Raw genomic sequence first — 25657 nt, 5'->3', positions numbered from 1 at the left:
GCTATATAAAGTACAAAAATATGAGAGATGTGGAAACTATTCCTATTGAGTGTATACAATAATTTCTTTCTGAGAACTCCAGGTGCATGGCACATAATGTTATGTTTTAGGGAAAATCTACTGGGAGAATCTGATCCCTTTTACTTCTCTCATTTTAGAGTTTCTCAATTTTATTGATGTCTCCTTTGAGATTACTACTTGAAAAATATTTAAAATGGGCGTTAGTTTTATTGCATTTATTTATTTTTATTTTTATTTGTTTTGTGAGACAGGGTCTCACTCTGTCACCCAGACTGGAGTGCAGTGGCACTATCTCGGCTCACTGCAACCTCCACCTCCTGGGTTCAAGCAATTCTCCTGCCTCAGTCTCCTGAATAGTTGGGATTACAGGTGCCCACCACCATGCCTGGGTAATTTTTGTATTTTTAGTAGAGATGGGGCTTTACCATGTTGGGCAGGCTGGTCTCGAACTCCTGACCTCAGGCAATCCACCAGCTTTGGCATCCCAAAGTGCTGGGATTACAAGCATGAGGCACCACACTCGGCCTAGTTTTATTGGCTTTAAAATCACTCTCCTTTTTTTTTTTTTTTTCTTTTTATTCTGGAGAAAACAATTAGCAGGTGGGGAAAGCTTTCTAAGACTCATATGTCTATTACTGATGTTAACATTAGAATATCAACTTATTTTTGTTCTTTGTCACTGGTGATGTTTCAATACCTTCTAAGTAGATTTTCAGTATGACAGAAGAAAATATTACAGGCACTGACTCTAGGTTAACTTCCGGGCATGTGCAAATAGGCCAAGTAAATGCTCCAGAGGCAACAATAACCTGACATGTGTTTCTCAGTTTTGGATGAAGTTTTTCATCTGGTGAAAATCTTCCAAGTATTTATTCCCTGGCATTTTTCCTTTTCTGAGAAAAATCTCAAGTAAAATATAAAGCAGTAGAAAGGGAACAAATGGAGTTACAGAAATAAAACAAAACAAAACAAAACAGAAAAACAGTGTAACAAGAAATTTGAGCAGGTAAGGTTCTAAAGTAGAAAGCAGAATTCATCTTGTATATCTTCTTATGGTGTCAGATACAAGCAAATATTCAATGAAATGAAAATGATTATAAGTTTGTTGTGGGCTGAACAATGGACCCTCAAGATGTCCACATCCTAATCCCCAGAACCTGTGATTGTTACCTTCTACGGCAAAAAGGACTCTGCAGGCATGATTATGTTAAGGGTTTTGACACAGAAAGATTATCTAGGATAATCTAAGTGGGTTCAATGTGGTCAGAGTGGTCCTTATAAGAGGGAGGCAGCAGAGCAGCCATAACAGGGGATGCAATGACTGAAGAAGAGCTTGGAGTGCTAGGTTTTGAGGATGAAGGAAGGGGCCACAGGCTAAGGAATCCTGGCAGCCACTAGAAGCTACTTCAGGCAAAGAAATAAGTTCTTTTCTCTGAGCCTCTAGAAAGAGGTAGTCCTCTTGAAACCTTAGCTTTACCTAATTGAAACAGATTTTGGACTTCTGATCTCCAGAACTGTAAGAGAATACATTTGTGTTGTGTTAAGCAACTGTTTGTGGTAATTTGTTACAGCAGCAAGAGGAAACTAATACAAGCCCTCTCTTCTCAATTTAATTGATGTTCAAAGTGTTCTTGAAAAGTCAGAAATGATAAACATATGCAGTAATGACCCTGGGTTGAGATTTATCAGACTGATTTTTGAAATTAAGGAAAAGATTTTTAAGGCAAAGTGATACCTTCTGTTTTATTTATGATTTTAAAGGAATAATTTGAGGAGTATGCTATTTTTACTCTGCCAGCTCAATAAATGTTATAGTTTTAAAGTAAATTATAGATTGGCTTTTAACTATCATTTTGAGTTAGAATTTTAAAAATCATTGATTTAACTGTATAAATTCACCACCTCAGAGCTTTTTGAGTGTTGACAGTAATGCTGAGCTACCCATAATGTCACTGTAATTTTCTTTTCTTTTTTCAGTATTGTGCTATTGTAATCATATCACTACCTCTCAAAATAGAAAAAGTACACTGAATATTCCAGGTCATAATTTAGTCTTTGATATCCTTTAAAACAATTATTTAAAATCCTTTCCAACTTTCTGAGATACCTAGCTTATTATGAAGAATTCCAAGATGTTAAAACTACTAAAATTTTTCCCCATTTTTTAAAACATTAAGAGTTTGTTGAAGATTTTTTACACTTGAACATATTGTTTAAAATATAATCTTTCTTTCCATGTGACAGCCTCACACAAACAAAGTATTTACAGAAGATGCAGGTCTGTCATTGCTGTTTAATTAACAGAGACTTTCAGAACTAGAGGATATTTAAAAAAGAACTAAAAAGAACACTTTATTGTGATGATGATAATAATAATGGCTTCATTTCACACCAGAATTTCAACAAGTAAAAATTCTATTTACAGGTGTCATCTGCTAGAACTAGTCAATCTTGTTTTATATTGTGAGTTTTTCTTTCCCCAATTACTTATACAAATCAGATGGTGGAGTACATAAGCATGCTAAGAAGTTTAGATTTGCTTCTAATTTGGCACATGATGTAACAATTTCCTTTCTCTATCATTTATGACTTTGGAAGCTTTCGGTTTCTTTGCTTGGCATCTAAATTGTTTAAAATCACCTTGCCTTTTAGTTCATGGAGACAATGCATATCTTTTTCATAGTCTACACCCTAGAACAACCATACCCAATATTTTTGGCACCAGGGACAAGTTTTGTGGAAGACAATTTTTCCACAGACTGGGGGGTGGAGGGTGGGGATGGTTTCAGGATAATTCAAGTGGATTACATTTATTGTGCACTTTATTTCTATTATTATTACATTGTTATATATAAAATGAAATAATTATACAACTCACGATAATGTAGAATCAGTGGGAGACTGAGCTTGTTTTCCTGCAACTAGATGGTCCCATCTGGGGGTGGTGGGAGACAACAACAGATCATCAGTCATTAGATTCTCATAAGAAATGCGCAACCTAGATCCCTCGCACACAGTTCCAATAGGGTTTGCAAAGCTCCTTGAGAATATAATGCTGCTGCTGATCTCACAGGGGACACAGCTCAGGTGGTAATGTGAGCGATGGGGAATGGCTGTAAATACACATGAAGTTTCACTTGCTTCCCACTCATCTCCTGCTGTGTGGCATGGTTTCTAACAGGCCACGGACCAGTACCAGTCCATGACCTGGCGGATGGGACACCTGCTCTAGAAGATTAGTTCTTGCCTTCTTGCCAATTATTTCTAGTCAAACTGAAACCTACTTAAATGTACATTTTAATAACTTGAACAATTTATTTTGGATCACCCACTGACATTTACAATGTTGAACATATAATTCATCTAAGATACAAATAACTTCATGGCAATTAGGAAACCCTATTTAGGTTCCACTTTTTAAAATTGTGAATTCTTAGATCACAGTATCCTTCTATATTAAGACAATGCAAACTTTGTGAAAGGCTAGCAATTGTAACATACTATGGATTTTAAGCTGTGTTCAAATTACTCAGTAAAGTATTTTCCACTGAATACTTGCTATGGGCAGCACAGGCATAGTAACTGTCAATTAAGACTTTTTTCCAATTTTGACTAAAAAAAGAGGAGGGTAGTAATTTTTCTTTCTGCGGTATACAAAGTATCCCAATTATTAAAACTGGTAGCATAAATATCTCCTAACAATTTCTGTGCTTCTTTATATGTCTTTGAGACACTTGCTAAACTTGAAACCAGAGTGAAGTACATGGATACATTTCCCAATGTTTTACCCCTCTTTTTAGAGATTTCATCAGATATAAACTATAAGTTGCCTCTTTGACAAATTTAATTATAAGAAATTAACTAAGAAATTATTATGGCTAATTATCAACATATACTATAGTTCAAGATATTTTTTTTTGCAACTGACAGTTTACAGAACTAATATTACCACACACTACAAAGAAGCCAGTCATATTGATATAAATATGAGATACAAAAATACTAAAACCTCCAACCTAACCATATTAATAGAAATGTAGTCAGAGGCCTGGTGCAGTAGCTTTTGCCTGTAATCACAGCATTTGGGAGGCTGAGGCAGGAGGATCACTTGAGGCCAGGTGTTTGAGACCAGCCTGAGCAACATCGTGAAACCCCATTTCTACCCAAAATACAAGAGTTAGCTGGGTGTGGTGTTGTGTGCCTGTAATCCCAGCTACTCAGGAGGCTGAGGCATGAGAATCACTTGAACCCAGGAAGAGGAGGTTATAGTCAGCCCAGACCATGCCATTGAACTCCAGCCTGAGTGACAGAGTGAGACTCTGTTTCAAAAAAAAAAAAAAAATCTAGTCAGTGCTAAAAGGAACTTTTGATATCTTCATTCCATCTTCAGTCTATGGTTGAAAGTTGATCTGTTCAACATCAGCAAGCTACGTGATGGCTGGGTCTATGATCTAGGACCTCTCTGTTACCTGATTCCTAAGCTAAGACTGTTTGTAGGAAACACATTGAGTCGCTTCTCCCTCTGTTCCTCTCTCTCTCTCTCTCTCTCTCACACACACACACACACACACACACACACACAATTTACCTTAATATAGTTATTGTAGAGCAATCTAAACAAGCATATTTTTATATAAATTTACATGTTGTACCGTGTACTTACTTATCAGCCTTTTCTTTTGGCAGGAGAGCACAAAAATAAAATACATTAAAAAACCAGCGCAGGACCTGCTACATTATGGATTTTCAAAAACAACAACAAAAAAGTCTTTCTTTTGTCCAATCGACTGAATTAGATTCCAGTAGGTATGGAAATATACTAAAGTGTTCTCAGAAATATGTCATAGAAATTCACTAAGCACAATATTAATCTAACTCTAAACTAGAACATGCGTCTGCACTGACTTGATTTCCTACAAATAGACAACGTTCTCCAGCCTCACCTGCCTGTTTCTTTCCTGAACTATGTAACAGATGTACCAAGTTATTCTATGTTTCTAGATTATGTATTTCCTTTCATATTGAAATGATGCATATATTTCTTTCCTGTGTACATATACCCACCAAACTTTTCCAGTAGTAATGAAACTCTCAAAAACGTTCTAAAGTAATGTGATGCTGTAGAAAATGCTAGTAAAAGTTAACCAATATACAATATATGCATGGAGTAGGAAGTTATAATTTCTTACACTTGTAAATGTGACCTAATTACATTTTGCCTTCTTAAGTTTCAAAAATAACATACATAAGCTGGTCTATCAAAATATTTTAAACACCTAATTATCCACAATATAGAATTTGTTTCAATTTTAAAATAAATGTATCTGCCTCTGAGCAGTAAACAGTGGTTAGCGATATTTAGATAATAAAGTTAAGTTCATAGAAACACCCGAATCTTGTATCTAGTAAGGATTTATTATAACAAATATTGAATAATTTATTATTTAAATGGTTAGAATAAAGTTCAAGGGAAATATAAGCAAACTACTTCTTTCTCTAACAATTTGAAATACATGGGGGTTTAAACCTTCTATATTTTTGTCAAAATAGTAATTAACCATAGATGACAGATGCTGCTCCCTAGTCAATGGAGAGTCTCAAATTTTACTCTGCATCTCATTGGGAAGGAAATATAAATTTTTAAAATAGAATTAACTTGGGGAAAGGCATCAGTGCTGCAACTCTTAGCACCAAATGTTTTTTCTTGGAGCACCAAATGCTCTAAGGAAAACATTCCAAGTATCAAAGTTTTCAGATAGATAAATATTTATGGATCAAATCCATAAAGAACAGACATTGTTATGAAATATATATAGATGCCTTCAAAACTTTCTTTCTAGGCAGAGTAGACACATAAGTTAGGAGTCATTTCCCACTTAATTGTTTTTGCAACCTTATGCAACACGAATGGATTATGTGCAAGACTTATTCATTTTTACACAGAAAGTAGATCTTGACTGACATGGTGTCCAGAAAATCCAACAGAAGCTATTTCTCTATGTAAAATATAAAGTGCCATTAAATTTATAGAAATGGCTTTATTTTAATCTTTTTTTGGTGGAAAAGTATAGGGATTTTTGATCTGGTCTTTTGGTAAGAAAATAACACTCTAAACAAATTCTTTTCAACTGCTAATTAGTATAATTGGAGAAAAGCATAAAACAGAGCTGGTTCATATCTTTAAGGGCAATGAGATTCCATCAGTCTTTGAACTTTATTAATGGTATTTTTTCAGTCTACATATAGACCATTGCCACTTCCTCTTCATTAAGAGCTCTTGATAGTAGCTGTATAACAATCTACAGAAAGTTATTTTTCCATTTAAAGGCAGAGGTTAATTTACATTGTTCATGCAGCAAAATATAAGTATGCTACATAATTCTAGATAAATTTAAAGTAGTTACCAAAGAAACATAGCTTTAGCTTCTGTAGTATTCTCAATGATATTAAAATAGCAATAATTGGTGTGCACTCATCAGAAATGAAGTGCCCATTTAAGGAAGCCGCATTAGATCTTGTTCCAGATGCAAATGCAGAACAAAGGGATATAATAACTCATTGCAGAAGGGGCTGGGTATACTATATCAGGCTTCCAAGTTACACTTGCATATGCAGCTACTGCCAATAGTATCATCTGTGAACATGAGGGACATTTTGGAACTGAATAGAAATCCATCCCTGAAACTAAGCATAACAACTGCATATTCAACCCAAGAAGGCATTAGCTTTATGTGGGCTTAAAGAAATGGTAGCACAGGCATAGGTAAAATTTTTATTTATGAATGTGTGGACACATGACTTTGGATCCAGCCAGCCAGTGACATAAATAAACTTGAGCAAAAGTTTCAAGCTAGAGGATATATATGTATAGAAAATTATATATTTGTGTGTGTGTAAGGCCTCTTGGAACAGTGCCACAAACCTGGACACCAACCAATAGAATATGCCCGTCCTTTGAAATTTCCATTAAGAGCACAATGGGGGTAATTATACCAGGATGCTCCAATCGCTCTTTCCATCTTGTGCACTCACATGCCCGCCAAACATGAAATGTTCGCCTTCTCCCTTCCAATGTGATGGTTGTTGAACTTATTTTTAGTGTCATTTGATAAGCCTTTGTGCTCGCAGAGAGACATCCCACTGACCCAGCCACTGGTCATTGTCTATACCAGTTCACATCAAAGCAGGTGCACTTTGTCAGGTTTCCAGTCGAATATCCATTTTGCGTCTGAAGTACAGTATCAAAAGTGACTAGATCATTTGAGCTTTTTTCTTCAGCTGCTGCCTTCCTCCCCCACAGTGTTTCTGCTCACGCTAACATAATTTGGCATTGTCGACGTGACACGATGGTGGTTTTTCTAAAAAATTATAATACATACATCGTCAATGTTTTGTGATGGCGACCCTCCTGAAGATTTAATTTGTAAATTGAAGAAAGGAGGTCTTTTTCCTCTACTGAATCATAACCAAGGTAGAGTGCCCCTCAAAATCCAAGTAATGCGCATACAGTAATAGGTCATTCAATGTCAAAAGGCATAAAAAAGATGAGCAAAATCTTCACAGGCTGCTGCTTGCTGTTGCTTTTAATTATATTAATTAAACTTTGAAATTTTCATGCAAAGAGAGTTGCTGGCTTGTGACGCTGAAGAGCCCTTGGAGACTTGAAGAAAGAAAAAACCCTGAGCGGAAGCTTTGTGGTTACTGCTTCCTTTAAATTAAAAGCAAAACAAACTTCTAGGTATGTTTATGGATATTAATGCTTTATGCACTACTAAATCCTAAACACAGGAAAAGGGGGAATCTACCAGTCACAGGGACAAGTTTACAAAGCATGAGTCCCTTGCACTCCACTCAAGATCTCTGGCTAGAGGCTGTCTTTCTGTGGAATAACGCTCTATTAATTTTCTTGTCCCGAGTGCATAATGAAAGAAAGGTGTCTTCGAAAACTAAAGGGCAAAATCTTGCTTGCTACCAATACCTTGAGGCATCTTGTCTACATTTTGTCATGCGTGTGCACTTTTCAGTGTTAGAATGACAAAATTTTCCAGTCAGAAATTTCCCATAAGGCACACTGTGATAGGGGACTTGGAAGGATTCTGTGATCTGACATAGCTGTAAGGCAATGGACTTCTTTATTTGCTTAGCCTGGTGGGAAATTTCATACTCTGCCTATGGATAAAGATCTTGCCACATAAAAACACAAGTGCCACGTTTCCATGTAAAAAACTCCTGTCTCCCATCATGGCTAGTTGTTTTGCGGTCCTTGTTTTGGTATCACCTTCGTGTTGTTGCTTTTTCCTCTTCTACACATTCAGACAAACTTTCTTTTACAAACCATAGTCTGCAGGTCAATGTTCCTCTTTATTTTCAATGTCATAAATCATGAGTTACCACTGAGTTTCATCACCTCCCATGTAGATGGCAGAACAAGTGTTTGGAAATGTTTGGTGCAAGCAAAGCAGAAGGCAGAGAAAACACATCCTGACTGAGAGGAATTAAGCTGCTCTTCCAAAAGCTTCTGAAATGCACTTGATTTTTTTCATTTGGTTGAAAATCAGCTATGTGAAAATGTGCCATCTTCGTACCTTCTTGGTCTTCCTGCTTCCCTTTTACTGAGATGGAACTCGGGAGAAGTTTATGCACCGGCCCTGAAGAAAGAAAGAAATCCACATTGAAATATTGAAGCCATTATGTAAAAAAGCATGAGAACATCTAGTTTTCCTAACATGATATAATAAACGATTACCCAAGGAAAGTACCATGTTAACATGAGACATGAGGTCATAAATTTTTTTTTCTTGGGTTAAAGCATGATTCAGATCTTTTCCACAGTAAGTTCACCTATGAGATGGTATGGTATAATTAATACGGAAAAACAATTATGGAAATACGATTTTGTTTCTATTATCTAAAATACAGCATTACTATCATGACCATAAAAATATCAAAGCCACAACCCAATATACTTCTTTATGTAATGAATTAAAATGAAAATATTCTCTTATGCAAGCTGGTGCTCCTAAAATGCATACATGAAGATCCCATTTTGTAAGCAGTAAGAGACTGAGGATGAGGAATCCCAAAAAAGGGATTGTCATCTCTTTGTAATTTCAATTTATGAAGGATTTTTGCAAAATCATGTCCATTGTTACTGACCATTTCTCACCACTGCACACCACCATGATGTGCTCATTTCAAATGGTGACTATTTGCACTTACACATTTTTAAAGAAGATTTGCCATTCTAATTTCTTAACACTTCTGTGAAGGTTGTGTGGACACACTGTTCCATGTGTATTGTAAATAATCCAAGAAATATTTGAAAACAAAGTTTCCAATTAGTGATAAAAGATACTTTCCTTTTCTCTCTTTGGTATGATACTACTGATCCACTGTACCACCTAAATCATTTCCAGATTCCTCCACCAGCCAAAAGCTAGCATAGTGCTTTCTAAGTTAGGGTCAGGATTATCACCCTATTGAGATTTCTGTATTTCTTACAATAGCTGCTCTCAAAGCGTTTTAGATTTCAGAACGTCTCTTTATTTCCCTCTAAATGTAAGTTTGTTTTTAATATCCAAAGCATGATAAAATTCAAAAGCAACAAAACATTGTTCAAGAAGAATGGTTGGAACATAAAAGCAGAATTTTTGTCCATTTTACTCTCAAAATGACTGCTCAATAAATTTGAAAATTTCAGAAATTAATGAAGAAACAGAAAAGCATAAAAACAAAACAGAGCTAGGAGTTTCCATTAGTTTTTGCTAAAAGGCAAACATTCATCAAATTATCTGCCTTTTAAATACTTTTGGAAGCAACATTATTACTACAATTGCCAATTTTTATTACTTACTTTGTGTTAATGTCTACAAATCATATCAGTGCAAAAGGAAGCACGAAAAAAGCAGATAGAAGAAGATCAGATTAAAATGAGGTCAAAATTCCTTACTGATACAGGTCATAGGTCATGTACTCAGACTGTATTTTTGTGTTACCAGAACTTTCAAACAAGATTTTCAGAGTGCATATTAAGTGAAGAGGTGCTCTTCTCTAGATTAGCTAAGGGAGATATGTATGTTGCCAAAACACAATAAAACAATAAAAGTGTTATTTTCACAACACGTTATGTTTCATGGTTAGAAATACTTTTTCAAGAGGGACAGCTAGGAAAATGACATCATACACAAATAATTGAGCCAAAAAAAGTAGTGCTTCTAAAACACAGTAGTATATATATTCAATGAGAAATAGATTTGAACTGTGCAAATTCAACAGTGATCAACATTTAAAATATTATCTTCTGGCAATTTTCCAGAATTGAACAAATATATGAGGAATGATATTATGACAGCGAAGATATAAATTAATGACATCTTTTTCTTGTGTATTTGTAGATCAAAAAGTAATAGTTTTCTCTTTTCTGTACAATTTTGAAAATAATTGATTATGAACCTCTATTTTCACTTGTGTTTTATCACTTATTAAATGGATATAGATAAAAGGATTCTTCTGTGACCACTTCTGTTCTTTATACCATATTAACTTTAGTGTGTGATGACTAGTAATGGTTAGTAGAGTGTTAATTTACTTTAAGCAATTGGATAGTTTAACAAGTGAGATTCACAATCTACTCAAATTCTCAAACTCACTTCAATACCGAAATTATTCCAGACCTAAATTATTTATTTCATTTGATGTGGTTTAATTAAAGATATGGAAACTTGAAGGAAGAAAACTTTGTTGATTTTGACTATGAGGTCCTTATTACAACTCTTCCAAAGCTTGGTATTAAGTATCAATTATCAGCTGCCAAATGTCTCTAGATTTAAGCACAAAAAAAAAAGAAAAGAAAAGAAAAGAAAAGAAAAGAAAAGAAAAGAAAAGAAAAACCTATTAAATGCAATATACACCTATATGTTTTAACACACACCCGTTAACAAAAACAAGCAAATGCTCTTCTCCCCTTCTAATCATGGACTCAGTGCTTTTTACTTTTCTCAACAGCTGATAATGTCTGGTGTAATTTTATTTTTCAAAAATGTAAAAGGAGGTGACTTCGGGAGATCTGTTCAGGAGTCACTGTTAAGCATTTCCCAGTTTTCCCAGTCGTGGGGCTCCTTCTCCCAAAGATTCCACTGCATCTCCACTACAGCCATACTACATCGTGCCATAATAGTGCACTCAAATATCTAAAAGGAAAGATAACAGTGGTTAAATCTGAGCACTCTAAAGATGGAGTACGTCTTCCAGCCTCTGCCACTTCTTAACTGTGTGACCGTGGGCGACTTACTTAACTACTGTGTACTTCAGTTCCTTTATCAGTAAAGTGAAGATTAAAAAATGGGCCTATTCTTAAGGTTGTTGTAAAGACTAAATTTGTTAAGAAATATAAAGCACTGAAAATAGTGCCTGACATATAGCATACTCTCAATAAAAACACATATTGTTGGCTGGGTGTGGTGCCTCATGCCTGTAATCCCAGCACTTTGGGAAGCTGAGGCAGGCAGATCATGAGGTCAAGAGATGGAGACCATCCTGGCCAACATGGTGAAACCCCATCTCTACTAAAAATATAAAAATTAGCTGGGCGTGGTAGCGCATGCCTGTAGTCCCAGCTACTCCAGAGGCTGAGGCAGGAGAATCGCTTGAACTCGGGAGGCGGAGGTTGCAGTGAACCAAGATCGCACCACTGCACTCCAGCCTAGTGACAGAGCGAGACTCCGTCTCAAAAAAAAAAAAAAAAAAAAAAAAGAAAGAAAGAGAAACAAAAAAAAAACAGATATTGTTGTTATCCATATTCCCTCTATAATGTCATTATATAGGTCTAATATAGAGCAGACTCAATAATTTCTTACTTAGAAACAAGTGAATGGATGGATGAAGAATGAATGAGTACACAATCACACAGACCTCCACTGGTGGTGGAGCCAGATCTCAAAAATGAGAAGACAGAATAAGTATGAATCTGAGGGAGAGAAAGAGGATTACCAAGGAGAAAAACAGTGGAAAAGGAGAGAAGAAAACATGGAGAAAACAGATGAGAGTAGCACAAAAGAGGAGAAGGTAAGAAAGAAGAATCAAGAAAAATGGAAACTTTTGGCTAGAGGGAAATATTTTATTCAGTATTCCATCAGGAGTCTTACTTCCAGGCAATTACTTCATATTGGCTACTGCCATCCACTTACCAGAAAATTCTAAAAACAAGGCAACGCATCCCGGTTGTAAGTGACCATGATTAGATAGCATCGTCCTTCAACTACACCTAATACTAGGTTACAAAACACACATTAGTGATAACGCTAATTATGTTTAAGGTCAGGGATGTTTGGGCTGCCATTTATATTACAGCAAGAAGTCAATGCCAGAACACTGCAGAGCAATTTTTATTTGCAGGAAATGGAATATGACAAGGTTTACGAGTCTGTCATATCCTCATGCTTATAGTGCCTACACAATAAAGGTATGTTATCAAGGTAGCAAGAAAGCAATATGAAATAGCTTGAACATCCACCCCACAAAGAACTGTACAGAATGGAAAGTATTATTAGTTAATAATGTTTCTTTTTCTGAGACTATTTCACTTTTATAACAAATAATACAAGTGCTAAAAACAACACAAGTTAACTAAATGGTTTAATAAGAAACTATTAAATGTAAGCTAAATATATAGAAGAATACATATAGACCTATATTTATTATAATTTTAATACTTTATTCTCTATATAGAGGCTAATACTAGTATCAGGTGACAGGATTACATAGCCTCTAAAATAAACCATTCTAACATTTTAATATGCCAAAATAGAGGAACATAAGATTTCCACGAGCAAGAGTTAAAATGAATGAATGTATAATATTATGCCTGTATTTCACAAAGTAATTCGATAAGCTGGAACTCAGGTGGCATAAGTGTTTAGAGAATAATATAACATGTAATATATGTTATTATTATGAAGAAAATATTTCTCTATTTCCTGAAAATTTAAATATTCTTTCTAAATAATTTTCTTGATTTAAAATCATGCCCTAATCATGCACGTAAATCATGAGTAAAATCTAAATATACTGTTGTTGTAATGCTTTAGGTAGCACCCACACTACTTACTCAATTAGGCAATCAGTACAACCAACTTGAATTGGATATCATGCCTTATAAATCACTGAATCATAAACTTTAACAATAACAACATTAAGTCAATATAAAATTGAATTAAATTAGTGTCTGCATGAGTTTAAAATGAACTATAAATATATTACCTTATTTTGGTTTGGGAATATAATACTCTTTGGATTCAATAAAATCATTGTTAAATTTATTAATTTTGCATAACATAAAAATTTAGAAGTAGAATTTATTAAATATTTATAAAAATTAAGGTTCAGCAGAATAAAGATAATTTTATCACTGACTTTATGCTATAGCGAAATACATTTAAAGTACATTAATTTAGAAATTATAATTATTCAGATATTAGTTATGTTGTAGTTGACCTTTCTCCATATATTAAAGAATTAAGCAAATTAATCTAAATAAGATTACTCTGAGTATGTTTACCAACTTAAAATTTGTATAGCATATAAGAAGTGCATGTATATATTAATAATTCAATCATTAAATTGTCATCTTTTTATGGCAACATTTTATTTGCCTAATAGAAATTATGACTTTAAAGAAATAAAACTGCCTCCCTTCTAAAGAATAGTTTTATGCAAACTTATACTGAAAACATTACATAATTAGTGAATTTCTGTGGCAAGAAAACTCTTGTGCATTGCTAGTGGAAGTTAAAATTGTCAAAAACTCTATGGTAAGCAAAGTATATAAAAAATGGTCTTTAAAAACTTACATTCTTTGACTCAGTAATTTTACTTTAGGAATCTAACCTAATAAAATAGCTAGACTGAGATTTCAAATATTTACTATAGGATTTTTACAGTAGTCAAAAATATACTCAATTTGTATTTATTTCTGTGCAACAATCAGAGACTAGTTGAATAAATTCAGATTCATCTATTTTACTCTATTATGTAGCCATTAAAATAAGGAAACTTTCTAAAGACGAAAAAAATGGTAACTAAAAATATGATATGATTGTAATTATGCAAAGACTTTAATAGACAATACACCAGCATGCTGCAGGTAATGGGATAGCATATGACTTCTTGCATTCTATGTTTTACCTTTTCTGCATATTCAAATATTTGGTAACTTAAAAAGTAACATTAGTTTTCAAAGAGTGAATTCATTCAGCAAACATGCTATCATTTTTAAACATCTAAATTTATGTTTTTAAAAGTCAGCCCAAGAACTTACTAACTACTCACTCTCTGGAATCACCACCAACTTCCAGCTATGCCAAAGCTTTTCAGCACTGAATGTGCCCGTAAGTTAACTCTTTTACTCATCTTTGGGTTGTATTTTACAATTACTACCCTGGTGTACCCACTGTAATGCAGTTTGACTCAAGAGCACATTTATATGGTAGAACATTTATTAATAAATCTTATAATCCACCATCAGCATTTTCTTCTTATCATACAAAATTATAAGAGTTTCAATAAAATGTCTGTTAAAGCATTTGGCAAGGTCACAACTGGCTATCTAATTGTTAAAAATGTGTTTGTGTGTATGTCTATAAGTGCATGTCACCACACATGTACAACCTACCTCATGCCCTGTGCATGCTGGAGTTCATTACATTGAAATAAATATAAGAGAGGCTCTTTAATTTTCATACCACATCAAACTTTTAACCACATATGAAATATCTAGGGCATATAATTTCTCTATGCAATTAACAATATAGAATAGTTATACCTCAGGTATTTACCTGTAATAATGTTAGAATTCTTTCTCTCCCTATCAGTTGGCAAAACTACTCTCAGTTGACTCTAAGTGGAATGCTAGCCATTTATTTCTCTAGGTCAATGGTTTTTTCATAGTGTAAACCATGAAGTCCTGTGGCTTTTCTGCAAGGTGCCTCAGAGGTCACTGTGGCTGGGGTAGTGCATGAGAGGGAACAAGCAGGCACAACTGCAGGCCTCTTAAACCTAATGCTCCACTCTCATCTATCTTTTAAAATTGCAATTCAGTGTAAGATTTTGTCTGTGCTAAAAATGTAGTTTGATAACTAATAGTCCAGACATTTTCATGCCTGTGTCAAGTCAGATCACTAGTAAACTATCTGTATATATAGACTTGATTTCTTTTCTTTAGATCTTCTCGTAGATCTACATAAACAATATAGCATTCTCTCTTTTTTTTGGTTATATGAAGAGCCCTATGAATTTTGGTCATATGAGGAGAACTATCATTTTGGAAAATTGCTATTAAGGATACTGATATTAAGGGACCAATTCTCCTTGGTGTTCACAGCTAGGAAAATGTTTGTCAATTCTGGTAAGCTCATATGTTTCCCTTTTATTATATAATGGCAACTATACAACTTAACCTCTTTCTCTTTATGTCTTGGCTTTTAGGAAGCTGAGATTTATAAGATGTCCTAAAAGCAATTGCTAGCCTTAGTGTACATTTTCTGTTTATACCATATCTTGACTTTGGCTTATTATTATTTCCCAATTTTTGTTCTTCTGAGGTTTGACTATTCTTTTTCTCAATGCTTCTTTAGAAGTAGACTAGGTATAAGCAAATGTAAACTAATAAAGGTTTCTTCCTTGATTCTTAACTTTCTCAGTCATGGAGAATATCTGAACCCCTCTTAACCTCTACAATCCTCCAATAAAGAATTGCCTAAACCTGTACCTTATGCAAAAAGACCATAGGCTTTCTATGTTGCTTTTTCTTATTCTCTCAGGGCTTAATGAGGTACTCTGTAGATACCTCATGATGTCAAATTATCATTAATTTGAACTTAACCTGAACTAAGTTGAAAAATTAATATGAACTTGAAGTTTATACATGCAAGCATGGTGAAACCATACTATTCTTCACATAATCCCAAAGTTCTTCTATGATAACAAATCTGTCTGAAGACTGAAAACTTCATTTTCTTTGCCTGCTAGGCAAAAGTAAGCACAATATAATTCTTTACAAATTGGAATGTATTAACAGTTTCAATTCATCACAAAGAGCACAGCTCTGTGTGGAAACTTTATTCTATTACAAACTTTTCTTCTGTATAAGAAGATACAGAATGTACCGAGGATATGACACAAACAAAAGTCTGGTCATAATAAAGGCTAAACTCACAATCGGAATCTTTAACGTGTTCACTCGAATAATTTTCAGGCAATGATTAGTATATCTTAGAGTGAGAAGCTTATTGACATTTTCCCAGAAATTGTTGCTAGCAAAACCTTCTCATGAGCCACATAATAAGTAAGAAGGGAAAGGAGATGCCCTGAAGAAAAATGTCTGATATCACATTACTACTCTGCAGTTAAATAAACCAAGAGGTGAAAATATGACAACAGTAGGAACTGACATATTTGCTGTTGCCTAGGTATAGAGACCACAACTCCACTGCAATATTTAAAACTGACTTCACTGTCTCATTTTCACCGTGGCCGGTAATAGCAGCATTAACCAGAGCAAGTGCCATGTCTCCCATCTTTGAGCATTAAAATTCCACTGGCATTAACGCTTGTGAGCTCCTTTACTAGCTATCTGCACAGGATGTATTTCACTGCTATAACTGTTAGAGTATCATGCTCACCTCATAAATATCCATTGACAAGCTGAGGCAAACAACTGCACTTTAGTTTAGACTTTTCAAACACAGATAGCTGATTTATTTATAAATCACTTCTAAAAAAAGGTTACTAAACCTTCATGTTGTGTACGACAGTAAAGAGTGTTTCAAATTTAAAATTGTATACAAAGCATCCACACACATAGACACAGAGACAAATCAAGAGGTCCAGGAAATCACTGATATAAGGAGAGACTTGAGAACACAATAGGCATTTTGAGTAGAGATTTTCTGTAGCAAATGGAGATACAGGACTGAAGAAAAGGCATGTAGTATCACATCTTTCTCTCTCTGTCTCTGACTCTCTCTCTCTCTCTCTCTTTCTCTACATATACATATATATATATATATATATATATAAAGAATCTGTGCTATCCTTTGCTCTAAATAAAACTGCAAAATTTTGAGCTGAAATATAAATTCCACATACTCTTTTCTAATGGAAGCTCAACCTATAAATGTCCAATTTTACAGTAGAGACCACGCACCATATGGATATTCAGTAGATGTCATGAAGAGAAGTTCTGAGTTTGGCTGAAAAATCTACCTTTAAATGTTTTTTGTTCAGTCTCTTTAACCTGTCATGGCACCTGCAAAATTTTAGTGACTCTATACATACGGTTAATATTTATTTTGCAAATACTTGTTTTTAAATATTTGTTGAAATTCAGGCATAGAGTTGGCAGTTAATGATACGCCTAAACCACACCTCATAAGATGAAATGGATGCTTCTAAATTATTAATTCCAAGTAAGATACATATCTAGATGTAGATATAGATATCTATAAAAATCTTTGTTGGAAATACCTTCTTTTGTGCTTCCTAATAAGTCAAAATGGGAGGTAGATGCCCCAAAGGTATTAATAAACAGATATAGATATAATCAGGACAGAATTCTGTATACCTTTTTAGTTGCTTAACATTTATTTTGTGAGGCACATAGTAGATCATGTAGAAATTGTTTTCTGCTTTCTAATCTCAATTAGAATACAGATCATTTCGTAGATCTTAGATCAATAGTAAAAAGATTGCTCATAATATAACCTTAAAGCAATAAAAAAACAGAAAGCAATTTATGCATATTGTAGCATTACTGGTGTTAACAAGAAATTGAAAATGATCCAAATGTCCACCAGTAAAAGAAAAGTCGAATAAACTAAGATACAGATAGAAAATGGAATGCTATAAATAATATACATCTGTTAGAAAGAATGAGGAAAATTTCTATATACCATTGTGGAGTGATGAACAGGATTTATGAAGGGGGTTAAAATGAAGGAGCATATAGTATACACACTATAGCATCTTTTATATTACAAAAAAGAAAGATACACTGGCATTAATATATGCTTAATTTTTAAAGAGTAAGACAAAAATAATTCATTTGAAAATAAAATTGGTTAGCAACAGGTGAGAGGTACAGAGTAGACTGAATAAGAATGTAAATGAGATAAATTTCAATATATCTTGTTATATGCTATTAAATACAAACATGTAAATGTTTGACTTTTGAAAAACAGTTACACAATAAAAAGAAATCCCAACAAATTAAAATAACCTTCACTAAGTGCAAGGCGGAGGCCTGACAAAAGCATAGAACATGGCAGGAAAGCTGGTGTGGAGAGGTCCTACCGCAGTATCTGAGGCTTTCTTTGAGAACCAAGAAGTAGTCAACTGAAGGCTGGGAGAAAGGCAAGAGGGTAGAGAAATATTTCCTTCTCCAAAGGCACATGGAGCCTTCCCAAAGGGAACAGAAGCAGCCCACCGAAGGTTTGGGACATGGCAAGAAGAAAGAAAAAAAATAGCCCTGAGGGACCCAGAGCCTTCCCCAACCACAAGGTGGCAGCCTGCTGAAACCTGGAAGCAGAACTGAGAAATAAAAACTCATGGGGCCCTCTCAGATTGCAAGTCACTGGCCAGTCCAAGTCTGCAGACAGAAAATCAGTTCGAAAGTAGGTCTCCCAAGGTACAGAAAGTTTGGCCAGTTAAGGGGACTGTGGCAGTTAGAGAGAAAAGAGACCTCCGCTGCAGCTTTGCAAGCTTGCTGATGAACTATAATGGAAAAAGAGAGAGAGAGAGATAACTCTCTACTGAAGGCAAATCCTTAATCCTATCCTCAAATTCATGAAAGCTACTAGTGAACTAAAAATAAGTAAGAGTAAAACTTAACTACAGATTAGCAACAGGACAAAGGAAGTGGTATGTGCTTTTCTAGGGGTAAATGTTATCTAGATGAGTCTCTTTTTTAATTCCCAATATCTAGTATAAAATTACAAATTATGGTACACACAAAGAAGCATAAAAGTATGACTCATAATCAATGAAAACACAGATAATATAGGCAAATCTACAGGTGGTTTAGATGTTGCAGTTAATAGACATGGACTTGAAATAGCTATGATAAAAATATTAAAAGATCTGGTAAAAAAGGTAACATGCATAAAGATACTGGGAACATCAGAAGAAATGGAAACTATAAATAAGAAACTGTAATAATAGGATACCAAAACTAAAGAGAAAATATACAATATCAAAAGTAATGTATTTGATTGGTGTTAAAGTAGAATGGACACAGCAGAAGAAACACTCACTGAATTTGAAGGTAAGAGAATAGATATTGTTCAAACTAAAAAATAAAGAAAAAAGTAACTAAGGAGAATCTGAGCCCTATGAGACAATATCCAATGGTTTGTCATGTAAGTAATAAGTGTCCCATAAGGAGGGGACAAAAAATGGGTCTAAAAACTACTTGAAAAATAAATGCTCAGAACTTCCTAGAATTGATAGAAGACACAAACTTATAGATCAAAGAAACTCAGTTAACCCTCAGAAGGATAAATACATAGAAACCCAGGGAATATAGAGTTAACTTCTGAAAACCAAGAGTGTCATGAAAGCATAACTCTGTCCCCTTACCCTGCCCCACAATAAGATATAAAGAGGGAATGGTGATAAGCATGACAGTTGACTTTTTATTAGAAACAATGGAGGACATGAGGCTATGGAACTCTCTAAAATAGTAAATGGGCAAAAAATATCAATTAAGATGTCTCCATTCAGAGAAAATACCCTTTAAAAATAAAGACATTCTCAGACAAACAAAATCTGAGATCATTTATCCACAATAGCTTTTAACAAGCGCAAAAAGTTCTCGAGACTGAAGAAAAAAGACACTGGGGATGGAAGCTCAGGTTTGCAGGAAGAAACAGAGAAACAGAATAGTAAATATGTGACTAAATGCACAAGTAATATAAATAAAGAAAATAAATTTTTATGACACTATTACTTAAAGGAATAAATAATAACATTAAATTCATAACATATGTAGTAGTAGAATACATGACAAGAGCATAAGGAACAGAAAGAAAAAAATGGAAATTATACCACTACAATGTTTGCATATTGTTCTTGAACTACTTTAATATTATTTGATGTTATACCGAAAGTTAAAGTATATTGTTATTTCCAGAGCGACCAATGAAAAACAAGATAGAGAAATGGTTAAAAAGATAACAGAGGAGATAGAACATAGAAGAAAAAAAATTAATGTTAATCTAAAAGAGGAAGAAAAGGAGGAACAGAAGAAAAAAGAATGGATATGGCAAATAGAAATCAAATACAGTAAACTTCAGAACTGGAACAAATAAACTGGACACAAGACCATATACAGAAAATAAATATTTCAAGTGACTTAATGTAGTATTTTGCCTGTATAGCAACATTAGAATATGAACTAAGGATAAATGGAGAAGCAAAGAAATGTTTCACTTAATTCACCAGTCTTAATTTTACTGATATTTGTTATTAATTCATAGTTATATAATGTGATGGTTAATATTGAATGTCAACTTGATTGGATTGAAGGATGCAAAGTATTGTTCCTGGGTGTGTCTTCAAAGGTGTTGCCAAAGGAGATTAACATTTGAGTCAGTGGACAAGACAGACCTACCCTCAATTTGGGTTGTCACCATCTAATCAGCTACTAGCATGGTCAGAGTAGAAACAGGCAGAAGGACATGGAACAACTAGACTGGCTTAGTCTTCTGGCCTACGTCTTTCTCCCATGCTGGATACTTCCTGCCCTCGAACATCAGACTCCAAGTTCTTCAGCTTTTGGACTCTTGGACCTTTGACCATAGACTAAGGCTGCACTGTTGGCTTCCCCACTTTTGAGGTTTTGGGACTTGGGCTGACTTCTTTGCTTCTTAGTTTGCAGATGGCCTATTGTGGGACCTCACCTTGTGATCATGTGAGTCAATACTCCTTAATAAACTCCCTTTTATATATACATCTATCCTATTAGTTCTGTCCATCTAGAGAATCCTAATACATTATATATATATATATATATATAAATGATAGGGCAGATAAGTAATTACATTAATATTGTTAAGACTAAGATTTTTCATGTTGGAGAAAACAGATGTAAGTATAAATTCAAAAATATTCAGTAAAATCCTTTAATGCTAAGTGGGAATTGTAAATATACTATTAACTCACCATTTTTTTCCCAAAACTACTGAATTTCCTAGCTTTGCCTGCTGAAAAGGCCTAAAAGCAGTGACAGTAAAAATTAGCACCCCTAGTACTCAAAATGTTTTCTCTAAATACCATTATCTACTAAAAACAAATCTAGGACTCCTTGGAGTTGAATCATTGATTCCAGTTTTGGAACAGAAAATGTAAAAGATGTGTCTGGGACATATTATGCCAAAATGAAAGAAATCAGTCAAAGACTAATGGCTTCATGTCAAAAATATACAGCAATCAATATGATGGATCAGGCTTTTACTACCTGCCTCCTCTGATCAATCTTGGTATCATTAAACATGTAACATCTTACGTGATGCAATGTAAAGTACATAGCACCACCTATGAATAATCTATGCCAAAATTAAAAGGCAAATCTGAATCAGAGTAAGAGGGTACAGAATATCAGTATATACGTGTGTTGGGGATGAGTGCTGGAGAAGTTGCAATTTTATAAAAAGTATATAGGTGGTAGAGAAACCAGCAAGGGCAAAGGCTGTGGGGAAAACATCTTTGTCATATCTATGGAAAAGGCAGACAGATAATGTGGCAGGAACACAGTGAGCAATGCAGAAAGTAGAAGATGAGGTCAAACAGAAGGCAGAGATCTTACTATACAAAGCCTGGTAGCAGTCACTTATAAATCTTTTTCTAAAGCACATTACTAATTATACAAAATTAACATCTGGATCCATTCTCATCTCTTTTACTGCAGATGGAGTTAAGATTAGTGACTTATGTTTCAAATTCTTAAGATTCACATGTACAAAGCACAAAACAAGCAAAAAATACCCATCAGACAATATCAGACTAAAGAATCCAAACCACAATCTTCAAGTCAAATGATGGTCAATTGAAAACAAAATCTATATTTGAATCATGCATTTAGAAAAAAATCCAAATGAAAGGCATATCACATCACTATCAGGTGGGAAACAGTATAAATTAGTTTGCTTAGAGTGGAAGAATGCTAGCATGAAAATAGTAATTTTTTGCTACAGTATTTCTAGACTTAAAATTTTTTAACCTCACTTGTTAACACCACACAGCAAAAAGTTTACATGCAACTTATGTATTTCTTCTTAGAAAATGAGGCATTAAGAAAACTCATTTGCATTATCAAGTTGCTTTTGGCACATTTAAAGAGAAATTCTGAATGTTTATATATCAACACTTAAAAACATTTATTGAGATTTTCCTAATGTATATGGCTCTAGTGATGCAATGATTTATTCCTAGCTAAGTTAGGTTTCTAAGAATTAAATCCTTACTTTTAGGACTCTAAAACAATGTATAATGTCCTAATCAAAAAATTAATAACTAAAAGCCTCCACTGGATTCATATATATTTTCATTAGCTGTCTCTACTTAAAAATGTCCATAGCTCTTTGGGTCATTTTGCCAAACAACTAAATTCCTATACAATTTAAGACTAACTGATTTAGCACAAATATTATAAAACTTCACTTTAAGTTTCTGAATTGATGTTTTATGGATAAGACTTTGTAGAAATGTATAGATTTTGAAGCTTTATTTTGAAGGGCAATTATGGATTACTTTCTGGAAGCTTACAAATAAAAATTTTTTATGAAAAATCTGCCTAAATCTTTAACTGGAAACTTAGTTACTGTAATGCTGTGTTTTTGTTTGTTTGTTGGTTGGTTGGTTGGTTGGTTTTTCACCACAGCAAGTGTTTAGTGAACACATTCCACATATTTAGTTCTAATGGAAGAGGTGTGTATATATATTCAATTTTGGACAATCGATTTATGCCTTAGGTATTTTTATTATATTTGAGAAAAACAATTTTAAACAATCACTGAGGTCATTTATTACATCTTGTAATAAGATGTAATAAATCCCAAATCACTATTTAATTTTGAATATTTATTACAGATGCATGATATAAAATGATGTATATGTTTTAATAACATATAAGTTATACGGATTAAAACTCTGCACACTATACTTCCACATTCTAAACTGCTAGAGCAGCAGACAAATGACTTTTCTTGCTAAACTTATACCATGGGAGAGCAAAACTTCTAGCAAACTTGAAATTCTATAGGCTAAAATTAGGCTGATAACAGCATGAAATCCCTACTTTTACGTGCAGATCCAAGTCTAAACAAGGCTTTCATTCATAGCCACAGGGATTTATATTGTAAACATAGATGCCACTGTGACCCAGATGTCATTTCACTGATCAATGAATATACAATGGCATTTAATGGTGATTCCTTGCTCACAGTTTGTAAAGAAACTAAACACACATCAATTTTGTCCTTAACGAATGCAGGCATTCCTAGTCTAAACAACTTATGTTAACTAACATGAGTAAGTCTTAAAAAAGTTATGGAAATATTAAACCATCTCTAGAGATATAATTAATCCCTAAAATGAAAAAGGTAAGCTTTCAAAGGTTAAACATTTAACACATACAAGCATACAGATACATTCAAGTAAGTAGAGACATAATTATGATAGTGTTTCAAAACACTAATTGACTAAAAACTAGTATGTATTAAGTTACCTTTATGTAAAAAGAACAGTTTGCTTCTTGATCCAGAGAACTAAAGAATGCTGAAGACATACATGTAATAACTCAACATAAATCCAAGAACATGAAACTGAAATTTAGGTCTACCTACAAGTCAAATATTGGGTCTAGAGCTCGTGTAGGTACATAGCTAACACAGACATATAGAGACAGAGATACAAATACAAGGTTAGCTGCAAAAAATTATATTCTAAGCCAAAATGGCTTTCTAAAACAAAAAGAATATAATTAACGTATTATCTTAGATAAATCAAATAATATAATTAGACTTTGGATAACAGCAAAGTTGATTCAGTGTTAACACTTCTAATTTTTTTTGACAAACAAATCTAATTTGTTTAACATCCATCTTCTTTCCTAGACTGTAAGCTCCATGTTTCTTTTTCACTATCATTTTACAAGTGCTTAAAATGGTGCTCATCCTATAGGATGAGTGCTTAAAAATATTAGCTGAATGAATGATCACTACTGGGCTTGAAATATTAAATTTGATCTAGGTAGTCAATAGCTATCTAAAGCATATAATTGATATTGCATCTGTATGAATATTGAAAGTTTCAATGCAATAACACAATGACTAGCAAGCCATAAAACAAAATACAATGGTCAACTTGTCTAAAAGTACAAACACAAAACTATAAAATGATATTTCAGTTTTTGCTAACTGACTTGTAAGGAAACAATAGTGGTAAACATTCCACAGGCAAAAGTCTTCCTGGCTTATTTAGTCACATGAATATTCAAGTAGGCCTAGATGTTCTGCTTCCTGTATGTGTGGCCCAGTAATTAATAGGGAAGTGGCTGAACTACAGGATGCAAGTGCTCTAAACCAGGAAACAAGTAGGCATCAGAGAGGAGCTGACCTTGGCATCAGTTCCAAGGAGAAAGCAGATGGTAGGAAGTGGGGTCCGCTTCATGATGAAGCTACCAAGAGACAGAAAAGATGGGGATGAAATATATATTCTAAAGCCATTGTGAGTCTTAGATCGAAATACAACACACACTTTGATAAGCAAAAGTGGTCATTACCACATGTACACGTATAATGAAGTAGTGAAAGTGTTTAAATCAGTGCACAGTTAACTGACTTCATAGGTATGTATTTTCCTTTATGCCTCTGTTATTCCCTGTCAAATAAATAAATATTTGTAGAATAAGCATACTTTTTCTTCACACAAGTAGCAGAGCACATGCGTTGTCTCTATCTGTGTTGATACAACTCCAGACACCAAGTTATGCATCAGGAAGGAATACTTCTGTATTTATGGATTATTAACATTATTAAATTTGGAAAAGAAATCACAATTCATGAAGATTTCCAAAAACACACACATATACTGTTTTAATTGTAGATTTGGGGAGTACATGTGCAGGTTCATTATATGTGTGTATTGCATAATGCTGGGGTTTGGGCTTCCAGTGAACCCATCACCAAATAGTGAACATAGTAGCCAGTAGGTAGTTTTTCCAACATTTTCCCCCCTCTCTCCCTCTCTTCTTTTGGAGTCCTCAGTGTCTATCATTTCCATCTTCATGTCCATGCCCAAATACATATTTTTTAAATGCTCTCAAAATTGATAGCATTTGCGGACAAGTGTAAAGGTTTAAGCACTGGGTACTTCATCAACAAGTAAATATTTGGAATTTTTAAAAGGTTAAAAGCATTCCTTAAAATAATGAAAAAGGCCAGGTGCAAAGTGACTCAAGCCTGTAATTCCAGAACTTTGGGAGGCCTAGGCAGGAGAACTGCTTGAAACCAGAAGTTTGAGGCTGCAGTGAGCTACGATCACACCACTGCACTACAGCCTGGGTGATAGAGCAAAACCCTGTGTC

General features: G+C 34.1%; 1 protein-coding gene across 2 annotated transcripts in view; it reads right to left on the bottom strand.

Annotated features, from left to right (window-relative positions):
• Positions 1-6779: 6779 nt before the first annotated feature.
• Positions 6780-25657, bottom strand: part of ANTXR2 (ANTXR cell adhesion molecule 2) — a 153419-nt gene continuing 134541 nt past the window's right edge. For both annotated transcript variants that reach the window (XM_055297211.2, XM_055297212.2), the window contains exon 17: positions 6780-8669. In XM_055297211.2, coding sequence (XP_055153186.1) covers positions 8631-8669 — 39 coding nt within the window. In that variant the 3' untranslated portion in view covers positions 6780-8630. The remainder of the gene's footprint in view (positions 8670-25657) is intronic.

Source organism: Symphalangus syndactylus, chromosome 10, assembly GCF_028878055.3.
Source record: "Symphalangus syndactylus isolate Jambi chromosome 10, NHGRI_mSymSyn1-v2.1_pri, whole genome shotgun sequence".
Taxonomy (NCBI): domain Eukaryota; kingdom Metazoa; phylum Chordata; class Mammalia; order Primates; family Hylobatidae; genus Symphalangus; species Symphalangus syndactylus.
Note: the sequence above shows the minus strand (reverse complement) of the source record. Positions and strands in the feature narration are given on the sequence as shown.